Source organism: Psammomys obesus, unplaced genomic scaffold (genome assembly GCF_907164565.1).
Source record: "Psammomys obesus unplaced genomic scaffold, mPsaObe1.curated_primary_1811, whole genome shotgun sequence".
Lineage (NCBI taxonomy): Eukaryota > Metazoa > Chordata > Mammalia > Rodentia > Muridae > Psammomys > Psammomys obesus.
Genome location: NW_026593286.1, coordinates 29,962,056 through 29,988,196, shown reverse-complemented (window position 1 = coordinate 29,988,196; position 26,141 = coordinate 29,962,056). Strand labels below are relative to the sequence as shown.

Sequence of the window (26,141 nt, the reverse complement as noted above, 5' to 3'; positions counted from 1 at the left end):
CCTACCCATATGAAAACATGGATGTGAGCTTCTTGGGGAAGAGTTGCAGAAGTTGAGATGTACCTAATACCTTTTTATTACTGAATCTTATTTCACACAAAGGTACCACAATTTGTTTGCTTATTTACCTATATTGAAGGCTATCTTAGTTGCTCCCAGTTTGGGACTGTTATTTATATAATTGCTGTATAAATTTATTCATGTCTAGGTTTTATATGTGTATTTTTCGACCCATGTAGACATATTCCTAGGAATAGTAATGCTATAATCACATGGTTATAACATTCCCACAGTCAATGAATGAGGATTCCTGTTGTCCCCATTTTTTCCAGTATTTTATAAGCCATTCTTTTTTAGCTAGTGCAGTTGGTGGTTAGTATTTCATTGTTGTTGTTTTAAGATTTATTTATTTATTATGTATACAATGTATGTTTGCATGTACACCTGCACACCAGAAGAAGGCACCAGATTTCATTTTAGATGGTTGTGAACCACCATGTGGTTGCTGGGAATTGAACTCATGACCTCTGGAAGAGCAGCTAGTGCTCTTAATCTCTGAGCCATCTCTCCAGCCCCTCATTGTTGTTCTTTAATGATACAAAATATTTAACATATTTTTTTTTGAGACTGTCATAACATTGTTGGTAAAGTACCTACATAAGTCTTGACAAATTTTAAAATTGGATTGTGGAGCCGGGTTGGGGTGGTGTGCGCCTTTAATCCTAGCACTCTGGGGTGAGTGTCTGAGTTCGAGCCAGCCTTGCCTACACAGTGATTCCAGGATGGCTGGGCTACAATAGAGAAACCCTGTCTTGAAAAAACAAAAACAGAAAACTAACAAAACTTGGATTGTGTTCTTATTTGTACAGTCTGTGAATATTTTGATACGCAGTTGATATGTATATTTTTATTGTTTCAAAGTTACCTTTCTAATCTTTTAATACTGTGTTTGATTCTATCCTCCCCCCGCCCCCCCCCCCCCCCACGGAGTACACTTTTAGTTTTCCATCTAAACTGTTATCAGTCAACCTAAGAGCCTTTAAATTTTTCTTCTGTATTCTCTAACAATATTGTGTTTCAGGGCTGGAGTGGGTATGCCTGCTCTTTCAGAGAACCCAGGTCAATTCCTCAGTACCCACATGGTATCTTATAACTTCAGTTGCCAAGGTTGTGATGCCTTCTTCTGGCCTCTGGGGTGCTGCATACACACGTGGAAACCAGACATACATGCAAGCAAAACACTCATACACATAAAAGAAAAAACAAACAAAAACCCCACAATAGTACTGTAGTTCATTTTATTTGACTCTAAGCTATAATTACCTAATATATGTTTGGTGTTATATTGAATAAAAACTATAATGTTAGATCTGTTAAGAATAAGAATAAAAGATTTCATCTTGCTTATAATGATTTCCTTTTAAATTCTTTCCTTCTGAGGCCTCTAATGACTTTTAGGAATTTTCAGTTCAAGTCAGGTGTTGGTGGTGCATGCCTTTCCATCAGATCTCTGAATTCGAGGCCAGCCTGGTCTATTCAAAGAGTTCTAACACAGCCAGGGCTACAGAGATCTCCTGTTTTGAGAAGCAAAACAAAACAACAACAACAAAAATACAGTTTATTCAGATTTTTTCCTAATTGTGACCATGAAAGTGATAATTTTAAAACTTTCAGTTTTGGATCAGAAGCTGAAGGTCCTTCTTTATTTATTTTCAAATTTTAAGTTCCTTTCTTTCATTTTCTTTTTTCCTGTTTGTGGGCAGAAGGGAAGGAAAGAAATGAATGAAAAGAGAGTAATAGAGAATGCATGATAATGAGATTTGACAGAAACATAAGTGGAGCTAGAACTATAGTCCCCAAACTGGCAGTTTTCATATTTGGTGATTTTATCAGTGATGGGTTACATTTTGTTAATATACAGATGTTTCGACGCTTTAGTATAAGCTATCCTCTACTCCTTTGTCTGTGCCTCAGAGGTGTAGTTTTAAAGGCTCCTGGAGGTACAGATGAGCTATCCCTACTAAATGTATAGAAGTGATCTTGCTATTTGTAGGACTGTAATGATATCAAATAATAGCTGGATAAAAATTTAGCCATAGGCCTTTTTCCCTTGGACTTACCTCTTTTCCTCTGGAGATAGCGTTATAGGTGGTAGTGAGCCAGCTGATGTGCGCTCTGGGACCTCAACTCGGATTCTCTGAAAGAGCAGTATGTGTTCATAACCACAGAGCCACTTCTCTTGTCCCTAGACAGAGACTTTTAAATGCTCTTATATTAGAGAAAAGGGATAAACAGCTAACATGTCATCCTTGTTTAATTTGTAAGTTAAGTCTGTTCGTTTTTCCTGTTCTGAGAGCATCTACTGGATTTTGGTATATAAAGTATTTTATAGGTCCAGGGAACTAATAAGCTTAACTTTTAACAATAATGCCAGAGATACCTAAGTGTCATGAATTAGTGTAGTATGTGTCATAACTGAAGAACTTATGGGCTGTCTACTTTGAACAGGATGTATTGTTATATCCTCTTAGAATTTGTAAAGGTGACAATTCCCCTTGTATCATGGGCTTCTACAAAATGGACAGTCTATAAAATAGGACATAAATCAGAAAAAGGGAGCTAAAATTCAGAAAGCAGAGTGAAAACAGGAATGGGACATGTGTTGTATAATGGCAATATCCTTTGCATCATTTCCCATTTTAGTATTACTGATGTTTCATTTGCCAGCATCTGTTCTCAGAATCCAAGCTGAATACACTAGAAATCTATTGTGCGTATGTAATAAATGTTACTCTTTTTATCTCCTAGGAATTTATCAAATGTAGAAGAAATTGGGACTTGCTCTTATATTAATCATATCATTACCATGACAACACTGTATATTCAGCAAGTAGGTGTAAATATATTCCTTTTTGTTGATTTACTGAGACTAAGTAGGATTTACTTTTTAAAAAAATATATTTTATCTATTTATTATTTTTATATTTATTATTATTCTGCCTGCATGTGTGCCTGCAGGCCAGAAGAGGACACCAGATTTCATTATAGGTAGTTGTGAACCACCATGTGGTTGCTGGGAATTGAACTCAGGACCTTTGGAAGTACAACCAGTGCTCTTAACCTCTGAGCCATCTCTCCAGCCCTAGGATTTACTTTTTTAAAAAATGTATTTAATATTGTAATTAATCTTGCTACGTGTTTTCAAAGAAGGTAGTAATTGAAAAGACAACTAAAATTAGTTATGGGTAATAGATCATTTTATAAATTTTATATTTTGTTCCTTTTTTTAAAAATGATTTATTTCATGTACATTGGAGTTTTGCCTGTAAGAAAGTGTGAGATCTCTTGGACCTAGAGTTAAAGACAGTGGTGAACTGCCATGTGGGTGCTGGGAACTGAACCCAGATCCTCTGGAAAAGCAGCCAATGCTCTTAACCACTGAGCCATCTCTCCAGTCCCAAATCTTAATATTTTCTAAAAATAAACAGGTAGCTATTAATACATTATTTTAATTTAAAAATTTTTATAGTTTTTAAAAATGATACCATGTTTCATTTTATGTATGGATCATTTAATATATCATATATCTTACTGAAAAACATGATTTCCAAGATGTTTGGCTATTTTAAACTTACTCTAGGAAGAATGTACATCTGAGAGAATATATCTAGCCCATGTGATTAAGTGACTCTTGAGGACTCAAAGGGGAAGTTAGGCTTATGTTAATAAAAATGACTTATTGTAAGCTGACAAATGAAACATGTCTTTTAATGTTATGTTTAATTTTATTCTCAGTTAAAAAGCAAAAAAAAGGAGAAGGAAATGGCTGATCAGACATCTATTGAAGAATTTGTGATCCATGCATTGGCATTCTGTGAAAGTTTGTATGATCCGTATAGAAATTGGAGACATAGAATTTCAGGGTATGTCTTCTAAATGATAATATGGAAAATGAATCTTACTATGTAGCCTTGCCTGGTTTGGAGTGTGATGTGTAGACCAGGCTGGAGAGAGCCACCTGCCTCTGGAGTGCTGAGATTAAAGGCGCGCACCAGTCGGGCTGTAATGTTGGAGTCTAGAATTGATTGACTCCAGAGACCTTTCCTCTTTGGGGCTACAGTGTTCCTGCCTTAAGTGTAGGACAGACAACCCCCACCCCTAGAACCAAGAACAGCAGCCACAATGTCCAGAGAGCAAGAAACACTGAATTTCCATAAAACACTAGTGCAAATAATAGGGAACCTGACAAGTCTGCTATGTGGGTGAGCGGGCTAGGGATCTGAGAGAACCAGCAGAAGAGCTTCAGTCTGAGGGGTGACAGGCAGACACTTGGGAAACTAGAGCTGCAGATGAAACCCCAAGATGGAGGTTGTGTGGGGTAATCTTTGTCTTCTGTTTAGGCTGTCAGCCGATTCAGTGAGACCTGCTTATCTCATAGAAGAAAATATACTTTACTCAGAGTTCACATATTTACAGTTAATCGCATCTAAAAACATCTTCCAGGTTAATGAAATGACTCACATGGTGTGAAGACATTTTGACTGAGTAGTAGTGGGAAGGTCCTGAGGATCTGCTATGTCCTTCCACTTAACATCTCTTTTTCTAGGGATCATTTCTTTGAGTTTTCCTGCCACAAGGATTTTTGTGTTGCTCAGGGCAGTCTAAATTATCTATAGTATCAAATAAAGACCACAGAATAACAGAGGAGTATTTCTTGTTCATGCCATCTGTCTTTTTTTTTTTTTTTTTTGGTGGGTTTTCAAGAGAGGGCTTCTCTGTGTAGCCTTGGCTGTCCTAGACTCCCTCTGTAGATCAGGCTGGCTTCCAACTCAGATACCCACCTGCCTCTGCCTCCCACGTGCTGGGATTAAAGGCGTGCACCATCACCACCCAGCCAATCTGTCATATTTTTAAGAAAAATAATTTAAAGTATTATCATACGTTCATATATGTGTAGGTATGCCTTCAGGAACAAGAAACTTTGGATCCCCTGAGTCTGGAGTCACAGATGATTGTGAGCTGACATGGTTATTGGGAATTGAACTCTGGTCGTTTAGAATAGAATAGAATAGCTTTTAATTGCTGCAGTGTCTTTTCATACTTTTACCTGTATTTGAAACTTTTTTTTTCCATTTGTCTTTTGTGTTTATATAGGAACCCATATTAATTCTAGTCAGTCGAGTCCCACAGGACAGCCAATATTTTATGTGTTGTTAGTTACCATGAGAAAGAGGAAAGAAAGTGGCAAAATTTTTACATCGCTAATTTGATTCTTTCATGCTACACACCATGCCATTTTCATTCTGAATTTAATGTTGGCAAGAACTGATTATTTGTCCCCATCTGCCACAAAGGGTCCTCTGTTTTGATTTGTGTACTAGTGATTTTGCAAAGAAAATTGTGTCTCTTCTTCCCACTTCTGCTGCTTCTTTCTCTTCCACCTTCTACATTCAGCAATGGAAATCTATTAAGTTTTGAAAAAATGACATTGATTTTTTTCATTATTGGCACCAAAGCAGATAAAGAAAGCACTGTTAGTTTGAATATGACAGTCTTTAAAGCAAATCCTTAAAATCAGAGCAAAAAGAACTTAAATATAGTAATAGGAGAGAAGATGTATAAACAGGTAGCTCTGATAATAAACTAAAGCAAATTAAGTAAAGACATTGTTTAAAACACAATTTTTGAAATCTTGAACAAAGGGAAATTTTAAATAGCATGATCGCTATTTATAGTACACAATGGAAGACATGCATATGTAAGATGGCCACAGAAAGAAGGGAGCAGACATTATAAATAGTGACAGTAAGTGAAATGGTGTTTTGTCAGGAATTCTGCTTGAAGCTGTCATTGTATTCTCTTTAACATGCTTAAGAATCCTTTATTAATAGAGCTGTGTTAGTAGTAAACGGCAAAGTAAGGGATTCAGACTCCAGTTTCTTTGACTTTGATAGATTCAGTCACAGACTTAGAAGAAAATTTGTGGAAGACACATATAGATGACTCAGCAGTAGTTTACATCTTTTCTCTAAAATGACTGTGAAATTAAAAGTCAATTTATAATATGTGTATTGTGCATTGTCTGTGCTTCTTACCAAATGAATCAGGTAGAACAATTGCAATTCAAAGTAGTATAATCGCATATTCAGGAAAGTTTAAAATTGTAGTTTTTACTTGATATGAGGGATAGTTTTCATATTTCATGGAATTTGATTTTATTAATCTGTTAGCTTTATTTTGATTGTACTTGGAGACTCTGAAATAGTAACGCAGTGGAACTAAGGCATAAGAGTAAGGAGCCTTATTCGGTTCATAAGTATGATTGTTGGATGTTTATGCTATTGCATGCGTGCACAAACCTTATTATGACATGGGTGCATTACCCGTGTGCTGCGATGAAAAAAAGAAAAAAATTAACAACAACTAAAACCTTCCATTAAAATATTAGATTAACCAGACTGGTGGTGGTACTCACTTTTAATCCCAGCATTGGTAGGCAGAGGCAGGCAGGTCTCTATGAGTTTGAGGTCAGCCTGATCTACAGAGCAAGTTCCAGGACAGCCAGGGTTCCACAGAGAGACCCTCTCTCAAATCAGGCTAAGATGTAACTCAGTGGTAGAGTGCCTTGCCTACTGTTATGGAGAGACACCAGGTTCTAGCTTACTGCCAGGTTGGGGGTAGGATAGGGGAATGCAAATGTCTATTCACTTATTCAGCTGTTTGTTCAAATGTTTATTAGTTCTTTTGCTTTATCTGCTGTAAGTTTAATAGGTCTGTTCATGGAGAAAAACCATTGTTTAGTTATGTCCTAGGCTCTTTTTGTCAAATGCGACAGAATATATGCACAAAAATAATCAATCACAGAAAAGAATAATAAGCTATCAAGGAAAAAAATAGCTAGGTGAAGGAAAAATGAAGTTTCTTGTTAATAGTAGATTATGAAGTGCCAGTTAATAAATACAAAGAAGTTGGAGTTGAAAGAAAATCAACATTTTGATTTATGTATCATACTGAAGATTATCAGGGTATCAGGCATAGATCATCAATGGATGATAGGTCTAGAAGCAAGTTCTGGTTAGGAGCATGATATTTAAATGCTTGAAAAGGCCTTTTCTTAAATTACTTATTACTTGTAAATTAAAAATGATTTCCTGGACAGTATTACTCACTATAATAAAGTTGCTTGGGTAACAAAACATCAGTGAGAGCTTCACACATGATACCCTGAGAAAGATGTCATTGTCTCTGTAGTAGTTAGGAGTTTAGCTATGAGCGCATAGTCCAAACCTAACTGTGAGAAAGCACCAAGCAAAATCCAGAGTACAACTTCCTATCACAGGGAGGGAGGCTGGTGTACACCTGCAGCCTGTAGATGTACAGAATTGATAGGTAGTTTCCAGTATTATCCATTTGTGTTGTTTTTCAATCATATTAAATATACTCTTCAGGGCATGCTAAAAATCTCTGATTTATTTTATTTTTTAATTTTTACCATTCCACTAGTTGAAAGTATTATTGGTTTTAATTGGCTAATTCTTCAATCTCTTTATCACCATGGCTGTCTAAGTGACTTTATTTTGTGTTGAGCTGAAATGTTCTTAGTATAAGCATGTACACTTTGTATTGGCCTTGTTAAAGTTAATAGAAAAAAATCCATAAAAACTGGAATTTTTATTAAAAGATAATGCCATCCCACACATCTGCATCATTAAGATGTGGGAACTTAAAGGTCTGGACCCATTGTAGCTGAATAAAACTCCAGTAAGACGCAGCACAGTTTCTGAGGTCTTCAAGTAATACTGTCATAGCCTTAGCATCATTTTGCCAGAACTGCCATGCAAATTCTTCTGCAGATTGGAAATTTAAATGCTGGCTTTTAAAATTCCCAGTTATTTGGAGACTTATCTTGGCTATTATAATGCATAATAAAAAATATTCTCTAGTTGGTAAGCACTTAGGTTACTCTTTTAGCTTTTTTTTGTTCATTGCACCAGTCCTGAAGATGTTTTGTTTGGAATATAAACCAAAATCTGAATGTTAAACTTGTTTATAATTACTTTTAAATTGTGCCATCTCTACTTGCTCATGTTGTAATTTGTTACTGATTTCTTTTCTAATGATAGACGAATCCTCAGTTCTGTGGAAAAGAGCAGACAGAAATACAAACCGGCTTCTCTCACAGTGGAGTTTGTTCCCTTCTTTTATCGTAAGTAACACTCAAATTTACTTTACTTTGATTTTGATCAACTCTGATTACTGTTTTTTTTTCTTACTCCGATTCTGACTATAATTTGTTTTGTGAGTTTATAAGGTAAAGGCTGCTAAAGAATAAAACCACTGGATTAGTTAATTTGTGTTTCATTGTGATTATGGTTCTCAGTTTGATTAGTTTTATCCATGTTTTTCTTTTTAGAAGAGCTGATCTATTGTTTTGATAAACTGAGCATTTTAAAGATTGTATATTTTAGAACTTCATAATTTTTTATTAAAAACCAAAAACTTGGCTAGGGATATTTTAAGGACACACATTTAACATGCACCAAACCTGCCATTTGATTGTTAGAACCAGAAAGCAAGCCACTTTATACCTAAACAGTTAAGAGACTTGACTACTTTATATGTGCATAACTGTAAATATTTTGGTTTCTCTCTCACTTCTGATTTTACACTGAGGCAGGATTCCATGTCTCTTAGCCTGACCTCAAATTTAACTATAGGATGACTTCTGATCTCTTTCTAAGTGTTGTCATTAGAGGCACATGCCACCTCATCTGGCTAGTTTTCATGCTTAAAAAAAATGTTTATACTGGAGGCTAGAGAGATGGGTCAATAGTTAAGAACACTTGCTTCTTTGTTGAGGAATGTGGTTGGTTCCCAGTACCTCCATGGCGTTCATAACTGCCTGTAATTTCAGTTTCAGGGGATATGACACTCCTTTCTGGCCTCCCTGGGTTCTGCATACACATGGTGCACATACATACATGTAGGTAAACACTCCTACACATAAAATAAAGACGAATAAACCTGAACAAAAAAAGAAATTGTGCTGGTGCTATAAATGTACTTCAGTTAGTAGACTGTTTGCTTACCATGTGCTAGGTTTAATTCCTATACCTGTACTAATGGAGCACAGTGTTACATGCTAAGCCATGAGTTAGAGCCATGACGAGGTAGAACTAGGAGGATCATGTCATCTTTAGCATGTCTGACGCCAGCCTGGGAAACATAGGACTTTGTCTTATAAAAAGAAAAATTATGCCATCTTTCAAGAATGTAGAAAAATAAAAATATACTTAGAAAATATAAAAGGAACGCTTTGTTTCTTGAGTGTATTGCTTATTGGAACATATAAGCTCTTAACATTTGTCACATTTACTTCACTGTCTGCTTTCTGCCCCCAGTGCAATAAAGTAAGACAGAAATTGTCTTGTTTGCTTAGTGAAGACAGCTATGATACATACCCTGTATCATTACCCATAGTGGTTGACTTTACCCTAGATAATCAAATGCATATATTCATAATAAGCTATGCTTAGATTGGCCTCACTTTTAAGATACAGGACAGGAAACCCAACAAGTCAATACAATAGTATGTTTCTGTTCAGCTGAAGTCTATGTAGCTGCCTAAGGACTGTTCTTTAAATCTGTCATATAAAGTTATGAGGTCAAACTGGAATAAGATCCACCCAGGTTTAGAAATACAGTGGCCTTTAGAAGTCTTAGGTCTTTATATGTGCAAATTATGCACATAATTTGTTAATTTATCTCAAAGTACTTTGTTTTTTTCTTACAAATGATTTTTGGTTATATTGTTTATTGTTTCTAGTACATAGAAACAGTTTTTATATATTGATTTTATATTGCTAAAGAAATTCATATCTAAGTTGTACAAACACTTTTGCTGTTCCTTAAGGTTTTATATGTATCAAACATATACATATAAAATATACATTCTTGGTTTTCCTGATTCTCAATGTTAATTAAACCTAGCCTTGCATTTTGGGACCTGCATGTATGAGTCTGTAAGATTTTTTTTCATTTTATATCTTGTGCAGTAAAAATTGTATGTGTGTGTGTGTGTGTGTACACCCAGGCACTCTTACCATTGTGCCTTTGCGGAGGTCACAGAACAGTTTGGGGATTGAACTCAGACTGTCATGTTTGGCATCAAATTTCTTTGTGTACTGAGCCATCTTGCTAGCCCCTTTGTGTAGTTTTAAATCAGAATAATTGTTTTAGTATGCTTTGGCTGCTATAACAGAATATTTGAGTCTGTGGCTTAAATACAGAAGTTTATAATCTCATTTTTTTTGGGGGGGGGGTTTGACATTGTAAGATCAAGGTCCTAGCAGGGTTTGGATTTTGGTGAGGTCTCTGTGGCCTGCTTATGGTTTTCTCCTTGTTGTATTCTTCTCACAAGAATGTCAGTCTTGTATCAGGCATTGACTTTTCTGATCTTATTTAACCTTAATCATCTCTTCAAAAGCCCTGTCTCCAGTTTAGCCATGTGGGTGTGTGAGTTAAAACATCAATATTTGAGTTTGGGAGGGATAGTTCAGTCTAAACTACTGTATCCCTGCTATATTCCCCAAATTCGTGTGTTTCTCACGTGTAAAATATGTTCATTTTATCCTGATAGTCCAGAACATCGTAACACATCCCAATACTGGCTTTCAGTAGTCTATAATCTAAGTCTCCTCTTACTGTTTCGTAATCAGGTATGAGCAAATCTGAGGGGTAGTCACAGTGAGTATGTATCCCTCTTCAGCAGGACGCCTGTGATAGGCACTTCAGTATGCACTGGGGAATCAGGTATAGAATGTGGGCTCTCATTCTAAACGGAGAAATTGGAAGGAAGAAAAGGGTGACGTATTTCAAGCTATCATAAAATCTGGAAAGGTAACAAATGCCGTTAGACTTAAAGACTGAAAATAATCTTTGATTTAGTACTTCGTATTTCCATTAGAGAGCTAGTACTATACCATCTAGCTTTACAATGCATTCAGCTTATTGATTTAGTTTTTAATTATTGTGTGTGTCTGTGCATGACAAATGCGTATGGGCACACATGCTGCAGTGCGCATATTAAGGTCAACTTCGTGGGGTCAGTTCTTTCCTTCTGCTTTTACATAGCTTTCAAACATAGGACTCAGGTCATTAGTTTTGCACAGCAAGATCCTTTACTAGCTGGACCATCTTGCTGTTCTTTTAAAACAAAACAAAACAAAACAACTGAAACCGTGGTGTGGTCTTCTGAGAATCAGATTCTTACTCTTCTGAACAGTAACTAAAGTCCTACTATGTCAGACCTTTGGTTAATTGAGTTCGAACCTCAGTGTCTTCTAAGTCTGCTAATACCTAGTTAGCTATCTTAACACCCCTGCCCCTCTCCACACATACTAAGAGTCAAGGCCCTAAAGTCATTTAGCAGAGTAACATTGGGCTAATCTGTGTGCTTTTGACTGAAGTGGGATGTAGAAGGGTTTAAGGTCTTTAAGGGTTTGAGGTCTTTTAGGCCTCAGAGGACAATCAAGGGGATCCAGAAAGGAATTAGATTTGCAGTACTATTTGAGGGTGGGTTGGATGTAAATAAGAGGGAAAAAAATGAGACAGTCATTAAAACACACAAGTTGCAAAGACTTAATCAAATTATTTTTAAAATTATAGTAGGTATGATCCATTTTCTCCTTGAAAAATCTAGAGATCAACTTTCAAAGTTAGTCACTGAATGAAAAAAAAAAAACCGAAATGAAAAGGAAGGATGGTATGACTGCTCCTAGGTATGGTAGAGGGAAAGGTTTGTTGTAGATGTGTGGGAGAGCACAGCCAGAGGCATTGGAAGGGTCTAGAGTGAACAGGGCCAGACTGAACCAGGACATGTGAGGAAGTGAAGAGCCAGGAGAGGAAAGGGTAGACAAATGAGGACCAGCATGGCCAAAATGGATGATTATAAGGGAAGAGCCACTAGAAGAAGGGCAGCCCAGCCCTGGGTCTGGAGAAGTTTAGATAGGGGCAGGGCATGCCAGCCTTACCCTGTAACAGGTAGGGACTGAGGGATGCAGGGAGAACTTGGTGGTCAGATCTGCTCTGATATGTTAAATAGGCACCTCAGCCAGTGGTCTTTGGTTTGAAACTTTACATTCACCACAAGGGTCAGGGGTCAGTGTCCAACATAGATCTTTCCTTTTTTAAAAAAGGATTTTAAAAAGTCATTTATTTATTTGTCCTGTGTCTGCAGGAGTGTGCCACAGTTTACTTGTGTGGAGGTCAGAAGATAGTTTGCAGAAGTTGGTTCTCTGTAACATGTGCATCCTGGGGTCAAGCTCAGGTTGTTTGTCTTGGTGACAAACACTTTTAACCTACCATCCATCTCTCTGAACCTTGAACCTACTTTTGTATATTAGGTAGATGAGGTGACACCAGGCATATACATAAAATATTCAACCTCAATAAAAGCACAAGTGCCTCCTGACGGGGGCAGGGGGAGACGGTGAAGGTATTTAAAACAGTGCTTTTATACAGTTGCTCTTTTTTTTTTTTTTTAATCATTTCTACTTTAGAATTAAGAGAAATTCCCTAAGCGATATAATTTATAGCTTCCTAAATATATGTAGTAAGAATTTTAATATGCTAAAATGACATTCTCCATGTCTGTAGATGGAATAAAAACTGTTTTAAGCAATAAAGATTCTTGGAAGATTCACTGGAGAGATGTACTGAATCGTATTTCAGGGGAGTACCCCTGAGTGATGCTGGAGGCTCTCCACCTGCCGCTGGGGAAGCTGGAGTAGGAGGACCAACAAAAACACAGAGAGCAAAGGAAAATTTATACATTTTCAGACTCTGCAGCCGAGAGTAGCTTTGAGTTTAACAGTTTAGTGAAGGTACTGGCTAGAATATTAGGCAACCTTGGGCCTGGGCTATGGTAATCCTATTATCCTGCCCTCCATGGGGTTTATACTTGTTTGCAGTTTAGCAAAGGTGCTAGATAGGATGTAAGTTATGGCTGATCTCTACAGGAGCAGATCAGTTCTCTAACAAAAGCTAAATGGTCATACAAATGAAAGCACCTAGGTTCCAGTCTTGTTGTGCATAGGTAAATTAGCAGGATAATCGGAAATCCTAGACTATACCTGTCAGTTCATTCTAAGAGCAGTTGCTTAAAAAGAAAAAAAAAAATTGTTCTTCTGAAAAGCTTCTGTAAAGCAAAGGACAAAATGACAGTCTACAGACTGGGAAAGGATCTTTGCCAACTCTATATCTGACAGAGGGCTAATATCAACTCAAAAAGTTAAACACCAACAAATTAAGTAATCCAAATAAAAAATGGGATACAGAGTTAAACAGAGAATTCTCAATAAAGGAATATTGAATGGCAGAGAAACACTTAAAGAAATGTTCAGTGTCTTTAGTCATCAGGGAAATGCAAATCAAAATGACCCTGAGATTTCACTTACACACATCAGAATGGCTAAGATCAAAAACTCAAGTGACATTACATTCTGGAGAGGATGTGGAGAAAGGGGAACCCTCCTCCATTGCTGGTGGGAATGTACAACCGCTCTGGAATCAATCTGGTGCTGGAATAGGGCTACCTCAAGATCAAACTATACCACTCCTAGACATATATCCAGAAATACGCTTAAATATACAACAAGGACATTTGCTCAACCATTTTCATAGCAGCTTTATTCATAATAGCCAGAATCTGGAAACAACCCAGACCTCAACGGAGGAGTAGATACAGAAATTGTGGTACATTTACACAGTGGAATATTACTCAGCAGTTAAAAGCAAGAAAATAATGAAATTTGCAGGCAAATGGATGCAACTAGAAAAGATCACCCTGAGTGTTGATCCTGAGTGATGCCTGTAATTCCAGTGTTCAGGGGACAGAGTCAAGGGGGATAAATACATGTACATGAATTACCACCACTCTCCCAATCCTTGGGGAGACAGGTTTGTCTGTCAGTAGAGAACTGGTCAGCGAGAGCTGGAAATGTAAGTCAGGGAAGACTGCTTAAAGAGATGTTCATCACACTGGTATTTTATTTTTTGTGATAAAGATGAATAAGGTGGATTGCCTCTTTAATATAGTAGTACTTTAGAATTTATAATGTATAAAATTAAGAAGCTAAAAGTTTGTTTAGTACAGTCAGTTTTCCATATCCATGAGTTCCACGTTTGCAGATTCAGCTCCCTATAACCAACAGTCATGCAGTGGGGAAGAAATTAGATCTATACATGTACAGACTTTTTCTTGTTTTCATCTCTTAATGGGTACAGTATTAGAGTTACTTACCTATTTAGATCATTTTAGATAGTCTAAGTAATTTAGAAATGGTTTAACATATATTGGAAGATCGGCATTGGTTACAAACAAATTTTACTCACTTTGAACATCCATGGCTTTTGTATTCTGAGGCAAGGGTCTAGGAACCAATATTCCCTGGGTTTCTCACAAAGACTATATATTGTATAGCTCTTTTTTTCTTTAAAAAAAAATTTATTTTTAGGGTAGAGGAAGGTTGATAAATTGAGGAACAGGTTAAAGGGGAACTTCCTAATTGTCTTGTTTTTCGGCCTTAGTTATTCTTTGGCATGTGCATATATAGCATTTAAAAATAGCAAAATATTTTATTATGTTAAAAGACATGTAGGCGCTAGAAGTCTAGGCTATTGATCTTTGGAGTAGATTTAGGAAACCTTTTTATTTAACTCTTTCATTTTGTAATTCACCAAAGTGAGGGTCAGTTGTTAAGGAAACATTGATTTTAAGTTAGGACTGGCATAAGTTCTGGTTCTGTCACTTAGGACCATATTACTCCAGGTGAGATAATAACTTACGTTACACTACCTTATTCTTAATGGGACAGGATGCCCTTATATGAGTACTGTGGGGATTACATGAAAAATGACAAATGTTTGTCAGCCTTGCCTTTTGACAGAATTAAGTCTTTTTATATATAGTTCTTCATGTGTTAGTTTCAAGATTCCTTAGACATGAATTGTGTTCTGAAATAGAAATCTTATTTATTTGTTTATTTGTGTATTATATTCACAGAATGTTTTCAGGAAAGTGAACATCTCAAGGAAAGTCTTAAGTGTTGCTTATTGCATCTCTTTGGAGCCATTGTAGCCGGTGGGCAGGTGAGGACAGTGTTGAAAGTTAATGTATGAGTAGTTAACAGCACAAAAGTCTCTCCTTGGAATACTTAATACAGTTCATGTCTTTTTATGACTCGATGCTTCAGATAACTTTTAAATTCATATTTAATTTAAGACTAAACTTCTTAAAATAGTCCCTAAAAATCCAAGTAACATTAACACTGACAATATTACTAGATGACTAGTTTGGACATGCTTTCTTATTAAAGGTTCTTATTTCTCTTGGCTATTAATTACTGGTTATTATTTTAAAGTATAGCAAAATCGGCCTTAATATAGGCATGAAGAAATAAAATTCTAGCCAGTTTGATTTTGTCATGAATTCAGGCACTCTGCTGTCTACTTGCAATTACTAAATACATTTATACAACTAATTTCATTATTTACAAAGTTGAATTTTTAGTTATTCTGTGTTTGCTGTCTCTAAAGTATGTTTCTGAGTACAATTACTATTTGCCAACAGGCTAATAATTCAGAGAGAATGTTTTACATGTTTTTTTGAACCATGCAATTTAAATGAGAGATTCTTTACCCTTTTTGTGCATTTTGTGTTGTATACCCCTTCTGGAGTTTAGTAAAGCTCCTTTTAAATTTTTTAAAATGTCTAAAGCATAATATTTATTATAAAAGAAAAACTACTTTGAAATTTAGTTGCTGAAATGGTGATAAAACAGATTTGTGACACAGTAATATGTGCTTTTGTGTGTGTGCTTTTTTTTTTTTTTTTTTTATGTGGTGCTGAGGTTGAATGTATGGCCGCCATGCATGATACAGGCAAACACAGCAGTTAATCAGGCATGGTGCTTTAGTCAAAGATGTGCAGAAAGGTGAGACAGGAGGATTTGTTGAGGCTAGATTGAGAGAACAGCATATCTAACCAGGAAGACCAACATTTGATAGCCCAAACAGGATCTTGTTATGTTTTAACAGCTATAATATAGGAAAAGTACCTAGAATCTTAATTAGTGACAAAATCATAAGTATTGCTTATATAATTATGTGCTTTGTTGCTTACATTTAAATTTGAATGAAATACTAAATTTTAGATAGAAAGTACTAGAAATACATTTTTAAAATTCAAGTGTATGGATTTTTTTTTTCTTGAGTTCCCTCTTTTGCCTCTTCCTTTGTTTTGCTTTTCTTTCCTTCTTTCTTTTTTTGAGACGGTTTCTTTGTATAGCCCTTTCTGTCCTAGAACTCAGTTTGTACATCAGGTTGTCCTGGAACTCGCAGAGATCCACCTGCCTCTGCCTTTTGAGTACTGGGATTAAAGGCCTGCACCACTTTGCCTGCTTTCCCCTTTTTTTCTTTCTCTGAGATTGAAAATCCTTTCGTATCTTCTTTTGAAATAGTAGTCTTTTATTTTACGTGGAACAGTCTTTTACATATAGCAAATTACATGTATAAATTTTAATTTTATCTAAAAATCTAGAATTCTGTATTTTTGAAAAACTTTAATTTTATTTAAATATAAAATTTCATTGCTATTCTACATATACCTTATCACTTTGGGTATTTAGAAGTAATCTGGTCAGTGTTCAGCAAGGCATACTTCTGTTTTTGAGAGCTCTCATGAGGGCTTCTCCCCATTTGTTTGTCTGTTTGTTTGTTTATGTAATCACTTTACATCTCAATCCCAGCTTCCTTTCTCCTCTCCTCCCAGCCCCTACCCCGATACTATTCCTCCTATTTCCCCCTCCTTCCAAAGGCTCTTTTTCATGCCAGTAAGAACTTTTGGTTACATAGCAACAGGAACTGTTCATTATCTGACAGTTTATCTTTCATATTTAGATTGTTATCTTCTATCAGGTGATGAGAAATCCCTATATCCACCAGGAAGCCCAACTAGGGACACTGGATACAGGGCTATAGTTTAATGTTTTATTTGGAGACTTGAGAGATTACTGTTTTATTCTCAAGGAGATCCATAAACAGATTATTTGCTATATTTATATGTAATCCCCTCTCCTTTTTTTTTTTTTCCCCCTCAGATAGGATTTTTTTAGTTAGGGCCTAACTATGTAACCCTATGCTGGCCTTGATCCTCCTGCCTTTCCTGAATGTTGGAATTGCAGGCATGTTCTTCTGTGCTAGATCCCGTTTAATGAATGTTTCTAATATAGGTATATTCAAGTGTGTTTTCTAGTATGTAAATCCAGCCTGAGATTGGGTTTCCCACTGTTGAAATTCCCTCCTTATCTTTTCTATTTTTGTTTTTATCTATATTACCATATTTTTCATTTAATGGTCTTTATATCCAGTGCATATTCACACCTTTCACTTTTAGATTACTGCTGAAATTTCTTTCTCTGATTTATTTCTCTTATTCCCTCTTTAGAATCCAGTGTTTCTATTAGGCTTCCTTGGTTTTATGGACTTCTCTTCTTCCTGGTGGAAGATAGTAGTCTTCCTAAGATGAAAGGAATGGTTGTCTAGATCTTACTTTTGTTTTTTGTTTCGTTTTTCTGAGACAGTATTTCTTTGTATATCTCTGGCTGTCCTAGAACTAGCTTTGTAGACTAGGCTAGCCTCAAACTCACAGGGGTCTGCCTGCCTCTGTCTCTCAGTTACTGGGATCAAAGGCATGGGTCACCAGTGCTTGGCCTTGCTTTCTGTTTTAAGTTTGTTTCATGACTTTGCTGTATTCGCTGATTTTCTTCTTTTGGTGCATTATCTCACAATTTCTATCGTTTTCCACTATTGAGTATAAGAATTGACAGATAGACATGAAAGAAATAGAAGTGGTATTGTCACTGACTGGTGGAGAACATAGTTGTATCGCATTCACCTTTGATCACCTAGAGGCACATACTCTTCTTAGTACTCCAGGTTATGAAGCTCAAAGATGATTCTCTAGTGAACACTTACCATGAAAAAAATAGACACCAGACTTGATTTGTTATCGTATGTACTAAAACTACTCAGAATCTTTGTGATCAGTAAGTCAGCTAGACTTACTGAAGGCAGGGGATTGCTTGTTGGGTGTTGTGTCAGGCTAAAGCAATTTTAGTTGAGTTGAAAAGTTGATGATAATAAGGATGATCTTACTATAAGTAAAAGGAGGGGGATAGAGTCTAATGACAGGTCTGTCCCAAAGCATTGTGCTAGATTTTTTATTGATATATTTGCTTTTTGGTTCTGTGAAAACATAAAAGAACCTGTTGTGTTTTGTTAGGAACAAGAACACTGGGGTTGACCTAGGTGTGAATCCTGTCCATCTCACAGAAGTTGAGCTCAGATATATTATTTGTCTTTTGGTTTTCTTATTTATAATCTGGAAACAGTGACATTTAGAGAATAGTTACAAGGACTAAAGGACATATAAGGAAAAAGAGTGAACAAAGTGGCCTGTAGTTGTGAAAACTAAGGAAGTTAGAATTGTATTCAATTTATGATTTGCTATATAAGGATTAAATTATCCAAGCCTTTAATTCAGTTTGCTTTTGTCTCTGAATCAAAAACTGCAGTTGTGCAGTGGGAGGTGTGGCTTAGTGAGACATGCACACTCAGCATGCGGCAGCCCAGGGTTCAGTCCACAGCATTTCAGGGAAAGAAAGAAAATAAAAAGGAAGTAAACTGTTTGGAGTTAACATGGTGGATCCAGGCTCTTCAGGGATTCTTGAATCTTCCTTTTTTTTTTTTAATTTTTAATTTTTCTTGATTCTTTCTTAATGTCAGTTTGTTAGTAGCTGCTAGAATTTTGACCATAATGTCGGCATTTGGAGTACAAAAATGGGATCATGAAGGAGATACCAACATGAGCAAACTGTCTTTTAAGGAAATACTAAGAAACTGGCAATCACTCTTATTTCATCTTTCTCCCTCCTCCCTTCCTTTTTAGACAAATCTCATTGTATAGCCTCGACTGGCTTGGAACTCACTTTGTAGATCATGCTAGCCTCAAATTCATAGAGATCTGCATTCTTCTACCTCTCAGGTGATGGAATTAGAGATGTGTGCTACTGCATCTGCTCAGTTCTTCTGTATCTCATTTACTAAACTCAGTCATTGTGACTGTAAAAGAGGCAGGCATGTCCAGATGGTAAACTCACTTCCTGGGCCTTCTACACAGCAGGGGAAGTAGGCAATTTGGTCTTTATTCTTGGTAGACATGTAGCCAGGAAAACATCAGGGTTCTAGTAGTAAAGATTTTAGGGGAGATTGAATACTGAGAATGACATCAGTGCTTTCTTCCATAATATTATTTATTGTTAATTTTATTGTTGGTAATAAGGAGACTGACTTATGGACAGTTCCACAATTATATTTATTACATTTTGTTTTTCTCTTGTTTTGCTGGACAGCTTTACATTGCTCTAGACTGAGCTGTATACTCCCACCCACATCCTTCTTTTTTTTTAACAATTAAATTTTGAGACAGAGTCTCACTAAATTGGCCACACTAGCCTTGAATTTACTTTGTAGCCCAAGCAAGATTTGAACTTTTGGTCTTCTTACGTTAAACTCCCCAAATAGCAGGGAGTATAGGCCTGGCTTCATTATATTTCAACAGCAATCACTTGCTTAATATAAGGAGTTTCAGAAACGTTTGTAGAATCAGTCGGTCATTTTATATAACTAAGTCATTTGAGATGGAGTTACTGTAAATAGCGTAAAAATCTAAGAGATTTAATGATACTGATTTTTTTTTTTTTTTTCCCCAAAACAGGGTTTTTCCGTGTAGCCCTGGCTGTCCTAGAATTCACTCTGGAGATCAGGCTGGTCTTGAACTCAGAGATCAACATGTCACTGCCTCCACTGTGCTGGGATTAAAGGCTTGTGCCATCATGCCTGTCTGAAATTGATGTTTAAAAATTCTTGATTAAGAAATTTAAGTGCAGGCAGTGAGTACAGAAACTCTGGGAAATATTCATGGGCTAAGACCCTTTGAATGTCCCACTTTGCGCTTTGTTCTCTGCCTACAGTTTAATTCTTGGCTTTTATCTTTTCTAATGTAAAGGTGGCTACAAGCATTGTATCTACTCTCCAGGCTGGGAGTAAAAAAAGAAAGAAAATAAAAAGAGCCTCATTTCATTTGCTTAAAAAGTTATCTTTTTCATAGTCTTTGTTCTCTGTTTTGTGAGCAGAACTATCTTACATGCTTGCTTTTAGCCACAAAGGACGGAAAGTGAGTTGCAGGTTAGTAGTGAGCAAAATAAGGCTTAGATATAGGTAACATTTACAGTGTCTATTAATATCTATTATCTATTAATAACTTTATGTTAATTTATTTAAAAGAAAAAGTTACCCATAGCCATACTATTCTCATTGCAAATGTATAACACCTTGTTTAAATTTACTTTTATTTTTTATTGTTTTTAATGTTTCAGAGGAATGCTTTGCAAGCAATTTCTCCAGCTACCATGGAAGTTCTTATGAGAGTTTTGTCTGATTGTGATTCATGGGAAGAAGGAGATCCTGAGGAAGTGGGTAGAAAGAGAGAACTAACCCTGAAATGCCTTACACAAGTGGTGCATATCCTTCTTACTAGCAGCTCTGACCAGCGTCAGGTGGAAACTAGTACCATACTGGAGAACTATTTCAAATTACTCAATTCAGATCACTCAGCTTTGCCTAAACAGAGGAGGTCCAGGCGGTGGGAAAGCCAGTTCATAGCTCTGCAGATTAAGATGCTGAGTAAGTACTCAATGAAGTTTTCCCTCAGGTTATTTTTACTTTTTATTCTCAGTTTCTTTTAATACAGGTCTTTTGTATTAAAAATGTTGACTGGTTTAGGTATGAGTATTTAGTTTTTTGACTTCCAAATAATTATATGGAATTGATTTGTTTACATTTTTACTTTATGAAGGAGAAACTTATCTATATTCCTTTTGAAAGTCTAGTCCATTAAAGTATTTATGCTAAAGAGAAAGTCAGTTATGACTAGAATTGCCAGGAAGAATAAGTGTTGAGGAGGCACCATTTGTAGTCTCTTACTTATGATGAAGATTAATTAGGTATATGTCTCTAACGTTTCTGTTCTTTAGAACAGATTATCTAGTCACAGAGGACCCTTGTGTGTTTCTTCCCTTCTTTTTGTGACCCTCTGCAAGTGTATCTGGTTTCTATGCTTTGAAAACTCTAACCAGTTTATATGGTTTTTTTTTTTTCCTTCAAAAAAAACCTCATTTTTTGTTTTGGTTACAGTGTATTAGTGTAGAACATACTTTCCATCAATTGTTTCAATCAACAATAGGTGACTCAAGTTCATTATTCTCTTCTAAAGGATGAATGTATAGGAGTCAGATATTTAGTAATTTCCCCAAAGTCTCTCAGCTCCTACTGAGCAGAACTGGCATGGAAAGGCAAAGACCCTGACATCATAGGCCCATCCTCTGTGCATCGCCATCTCTGTGATCCTGAAGAGGGGATAATGCATGCCAAAAAATAGTGAAATATATATAGTGAAATAGTTCATTCCTGACTCTAGAATCCAGATTAAACATATCAGTTGATCATTACTTATTTTTTATTGTTCGTCTAAATCCGTCTTGTAGTTTTATATGTAGGCATGAGTAATTGAAAATGACAGAAACTACAATTAAAATACACAGCCTAATACAAAGGAATGACATTTCCTTTTATCTTAGTATTTTATGTTATGGAAGTAGAGCAACAAGTAAGGTTCGGAACCACAGCATGCCATTTCTCAACAGATTTGCCAAGTGTCTTATGCACAAAGAATTTTAAAGTTTCATTGGTGGAGACCGTGATGACAGTTCAGTATGTTGTGAATTGTGATCAATACTTTATAGGGTTCTTGTATTCCCTGTGTTAGATTGTTAAAGAACTGTACTCATTTCAGAGGTATATATTGTCGTTACAGCTAAACTGGGAGAGTTAGTAAGAAAAAAGAGAATACAGTTTTTTTTTTTATCTCATCACCCAGATATAAGAAACAGTAATTATTTGGGGTATAAATTTATATATGTTTTAATTAGAAATATTGTGCATAAATATTGTTGGAAATGATCCATTATAACATTTACTTATATAGAAAAAATAAATCATTTTGTATAGTTTTTAGTTCATGTACCTTAATGTCTTTTTTTGGTAGGTTGTAAGTTTAAAAGTAAGTTTGTTTTTCTGTTGGATAGAATTATTTTTCATTGGGAACTATGATATTTGTCATGCCAGATACCCTTTGATTTCTCAATTGGATTATCAATGCAGTGGGAAGTGAGAGATAACTAATATAAGTATTATTGCTTAAATGAACCATGTATTCATTTACTAGTGCTTAAATATGACCACTAAATATCATAAAAAGATCCTGCTTACTAATAGCAAATCAGACACAAGAACTGAGCCTTACGATAGGACACCTAAGCAAGTTGAAATATATTTGCCAGTCACATATAAAACTTAAGCTAGCTTGAATTATAAAGGATGAAATGTTCACTTTTCTTAATCACAGCTTTTGTTTTCTGTTCCTCACCTATACTATTTCCCAGTTAATTTACATCTGTCAGCTGAAAAGACTAAATGTTTAAAATGATAACAATAGCTATTTAATCTCAAATGTCACTTTTACAGCGTGATTTTGTTTTTGTTTTTATAGACACCATCACAGCCATGTTGGACTGCACGGACAGACCCGTTCTTCAGGCCATTTTTCTGAATAGCAATTGCTTTGAGCACCTCATACGACTTCTGCAGAACTGCAAGGTGCTTTATTATCATTTATAAACGTTTGCTTGTTTGTGTGTTTACTTACTTGTATGTGGGGACATGTGCCCAACATGAATGTGGAAGGTTAAAGATCAGCTTGTGGGAATTGATTCTGTTCTTCTGTATTGGGATTTAAGGATTAGGTTCAAGTTGTCAAGCTTGGCAACAAGTGCCTTATCCTCCTGAGTCATCTTGCTGGCCTTGTTTTTGACTTTTAAAAATGTTATTATTATTATTAAGTTTTAGCTGGGCATAGTTGGTAAATCCTTCTAATCCCAGCACTTGGGAAGTGGAGGCAGGTGAATCTGAAGTTTGAGGCCAGCCTGGTCTACATAGTGAGTTCCTGAACAGCCAGAGCTACATAGTAAGACCTTGTCTTAGAAAAAGAAAAACAAATGACAAAGGTTTGTTTTGATTCATATTTGAACATGTCACTACCAGAATTTTTATTATGTTTTTTTTTCCCCCTCCAATGCTGAGGACCAAATCCAGGGCTTTATGCTTGCTCTGCCACTGAGCTCAATCCCCAACCCCAATTTTTATATGTTAATTTGGGTTTGCATTACATAATCAAGTTTTATCTTTTTAAACAAGTAAACTGATTTAAATATCATTATAGAACTAGAACATATTAATATATATATAGTGTGTATATGTAAATAGATGTAGACACCCACCCACATATATGTATATAGATACACATACCTGCATATACACATACACATACACATACATTCCCATGTCATAGGTGAGAAAAGTGAGACACAAGGTTTATACTTTGTCCAAGATCTCAGAGCCCGTGTGAACGGAAGTAGGACTGAGGCCAAGGCTGTCCTCTCCCAGAATGTTCAGTTGTCAGTGGGCACTCTGCCTCTTAGCTCTCACTTGGCTCAGCCCAGGCTAGGCCGAGGCAGCATTCAGTAGTCAAACATCCCAGTCTAGGAACTAGGCAAATATCTAAATACTCCAATCTCAGTAGAGCCCGTTAGAGAAGGAGCTACTCACTGTCTACATGGGGATAGGTTTTTATCTTGATTGAAACTAGAATTATTTATAACTCTTTAAAGATACTAAAATTTATATGATTTTTTTGCATGGCGACATTTCAGTTTAAGAAATACTTTTTTTTTTTTCCATTAGACATTGATACACATACCATTTAAAGTCATAAGTTGCTTTGGTTTCTTGACTACCTATTTGTCTAGAACATATAAATACAGTGAAGGTCCTTACGCTGTGTAACAAGAAATTTTATTCACTGAGTCACCTTCCCAGCCCAATTTTTTTTTTTATTCAGATAACTCTTAGAAGTTTTATAAATGGAATTCTATTTCTTGTAGAATTCCTAGTCATAAGGTAAAAAGAAAACTTGTCTGTTTTTAAAATTAGGAGACTTTGTATTAAACAAGTTACAACAAATTAGAAAATATAGAAAAGTAGAAAATAATAGAAACACTGTAAAGGCTTACAGAACATACTGCCAATTATGTTTTTCTGACTGTTGTTACTATTCACCAGTTTATTCTTGCTATAGCAATGTGAGAGCATACACAGCAGTAATGTTTTTGTGTTTTATGCCCGGGTATTTAAGATGTTGCCAACAAGTTTTTAGAGAGGTTGGAAATGAAACTATTCCGTAGTTCTGTCTTTCTATTAACTCTTGGACTTCGTAGTTGAAAACACTTGGTCAATTCTGACATTATTCCACAGTAAGGATTCTTGTTTTTCTCATTGTTAAAGGGTATATCTTTGAAAGTTTTTATGTTACTTCATTGCTTACTTTATAGCAATATAGTTAATAGAACAGAAAAATACATTTAACATATTGATGAAATATGTAATAACAAGAATTTCAAAGGTTATCAGAACTCCTGAATTCTGATTAGTCAGCATACCTCTTCTTTTGTCTTTTAAATACTACTTTTTTTAGAGAGATGAAAAATACACAGCAGAAGTATTTTTAAACACTTTGATTATTGTAAAATGGTATGGCTTTGTCACTTAGGAAGACAGTGTCAGTAACAAAGTTATCTTGTGTGCATTAAAAGAATTCGTATTCAGCACTTGGAAGGCAGAGACAGGTAGACCTCATGAGTTCGAGGCCAGTCTGGTCTACAAAGCAAGTTCCAGGTCATCCAGAACTACACAGAGAAACCCTGTCTTGAAAAACAAACAAAATAAAGAATCCAGATTTCACTTGTCAAGTAAACTTTAGGTTGTCTCCCCCCCTCCCCCCGAAATTTTTCAAGATGGACTTTTCTTTAGTATATGAGCAAGTCTGATATGAACAGTATCTTTTAAAAAATTCAGTTTTTATTTCTCATAGCTAACCAGGATGGTGACCTAACAGTTACATCTTATAGGATGATACATTCTGAGAAATATATCTTTAGGATGAATATCACCAAGTATACTTACTCAAACTAAGATAGATACAACTCACTAAGTGATAGAATCTTGTAGAACCATTGTCAGATAGTGTTCTCTCATTTACCAACTTGTCATCAGACAGCACATGTTTCTATTTGTTCTGCTACAGCCAGATGTCACAGTTAGAGCTCATAGGTTTGCTTTTGAGGCAGGGTCTCACTCTATCCATGGCCTGCGCTGGCCTCAAACTCACTGTGGGACCATGCTGTCCTTGAACTTCACAGTAATCCTCCTGCCTCAGCTTCCCAAGTGCTAATTTTAAAAAAGTTAATTATTTCTTGCTACTTAATACATTTTCTTTGATACTGAATATACTGAAGAAGAAGATATGTTTTTCAGGAGAGAAAACCAGAACTTTGGGTCTGTTCCTTTCCTTTTATAAAAAAAAAGTTTTCTCCATTTGGAGAAACATATACTTGTCTGAATCATCACAGATCATGTAACATTCCAGCTATTGTCTTTCAGAAGTTAATGCATATTATTTCTATAAATTAATGGGACTCGTATGGTGTTTACGTCATGCATGTTATGTTTTGATCATGTTCATTTATTTTTCTGCCTTAGCCACCAACACCCACATATCATACCTAGTCTTTGATAATCCCTCTTATACTTAAAGCAGTTGTTTTTGTGTATTTTTTCTGCATGTGAGTGAGAACATGTGGCACTTTCCTATGTCTGGTGTATTTTGTTTCATTCATTTTCCTGCAAGTGATAGAATTTAATATTTTTTCATGGTTAACATTAGTACCACATTATGTGGCATGCCATGTTTTCCTCGCCTGTTCAGTGGTTGACAGATTCCTGGGCTGTTTTTCTATCCTGTATGTTGTACATATTCCAGTAGTGCAGACAGCATGCGAGTGTCTTCT

The 26,141-nt window shown here is 35.8% G+C and overlaps 1 protein-coding gene and 1 pseudogene across 4 annotated transcripts in view; both read left to right on the top strand.

Annotated features, from left to right (window-relative positions):
* Positions 1 to 26,141, top strand: part of Nbeal1 (neurobeachin like 1) — a 144,376-nt gene that overhangs the window by 14,046 nt on the left and 104,189 nt on the right. For 3 of the 4 annotated variants that reach the window (XM_055616358.1, XM_055616356.1, XM_055616357.1), the window contains 6 exons: positions 2,809 to 2,890; positions 3,796 to 3,923; positions 8,124 to 8,206; positions 15,065 to 15,150; positions 20,499 to 20,805; positions 22,730 to 22,836. In XM_055616358.1, the coding sequence (XP_055472333.1) occupies positions 2,809 to 2,890; positions 3,796 to 3,923; positions 8,124 to 8,206; positions 15,065 to 15,150; positions 20,499 to 20,805; positions 22,730 to 22,836 (793 nt within the window). Of the gene's footprint in view, positions 1 to 2,808; positions 2,891 to 3,795; positions 3,924 to 8,123; positions 8,207 to 15,064; positions 15,151 to 20,498; positions 20,806 to 22,729; positions 22,837 to 26,141 lie in introns of those variants that run through there. The other variant, XM_055616359.1, reaches the window with a different exon arrangement.
* Positions 6,298 to 6,393, top strand: LOC129684050 (small nucleolar RNA U13; annotated as a pseudogene).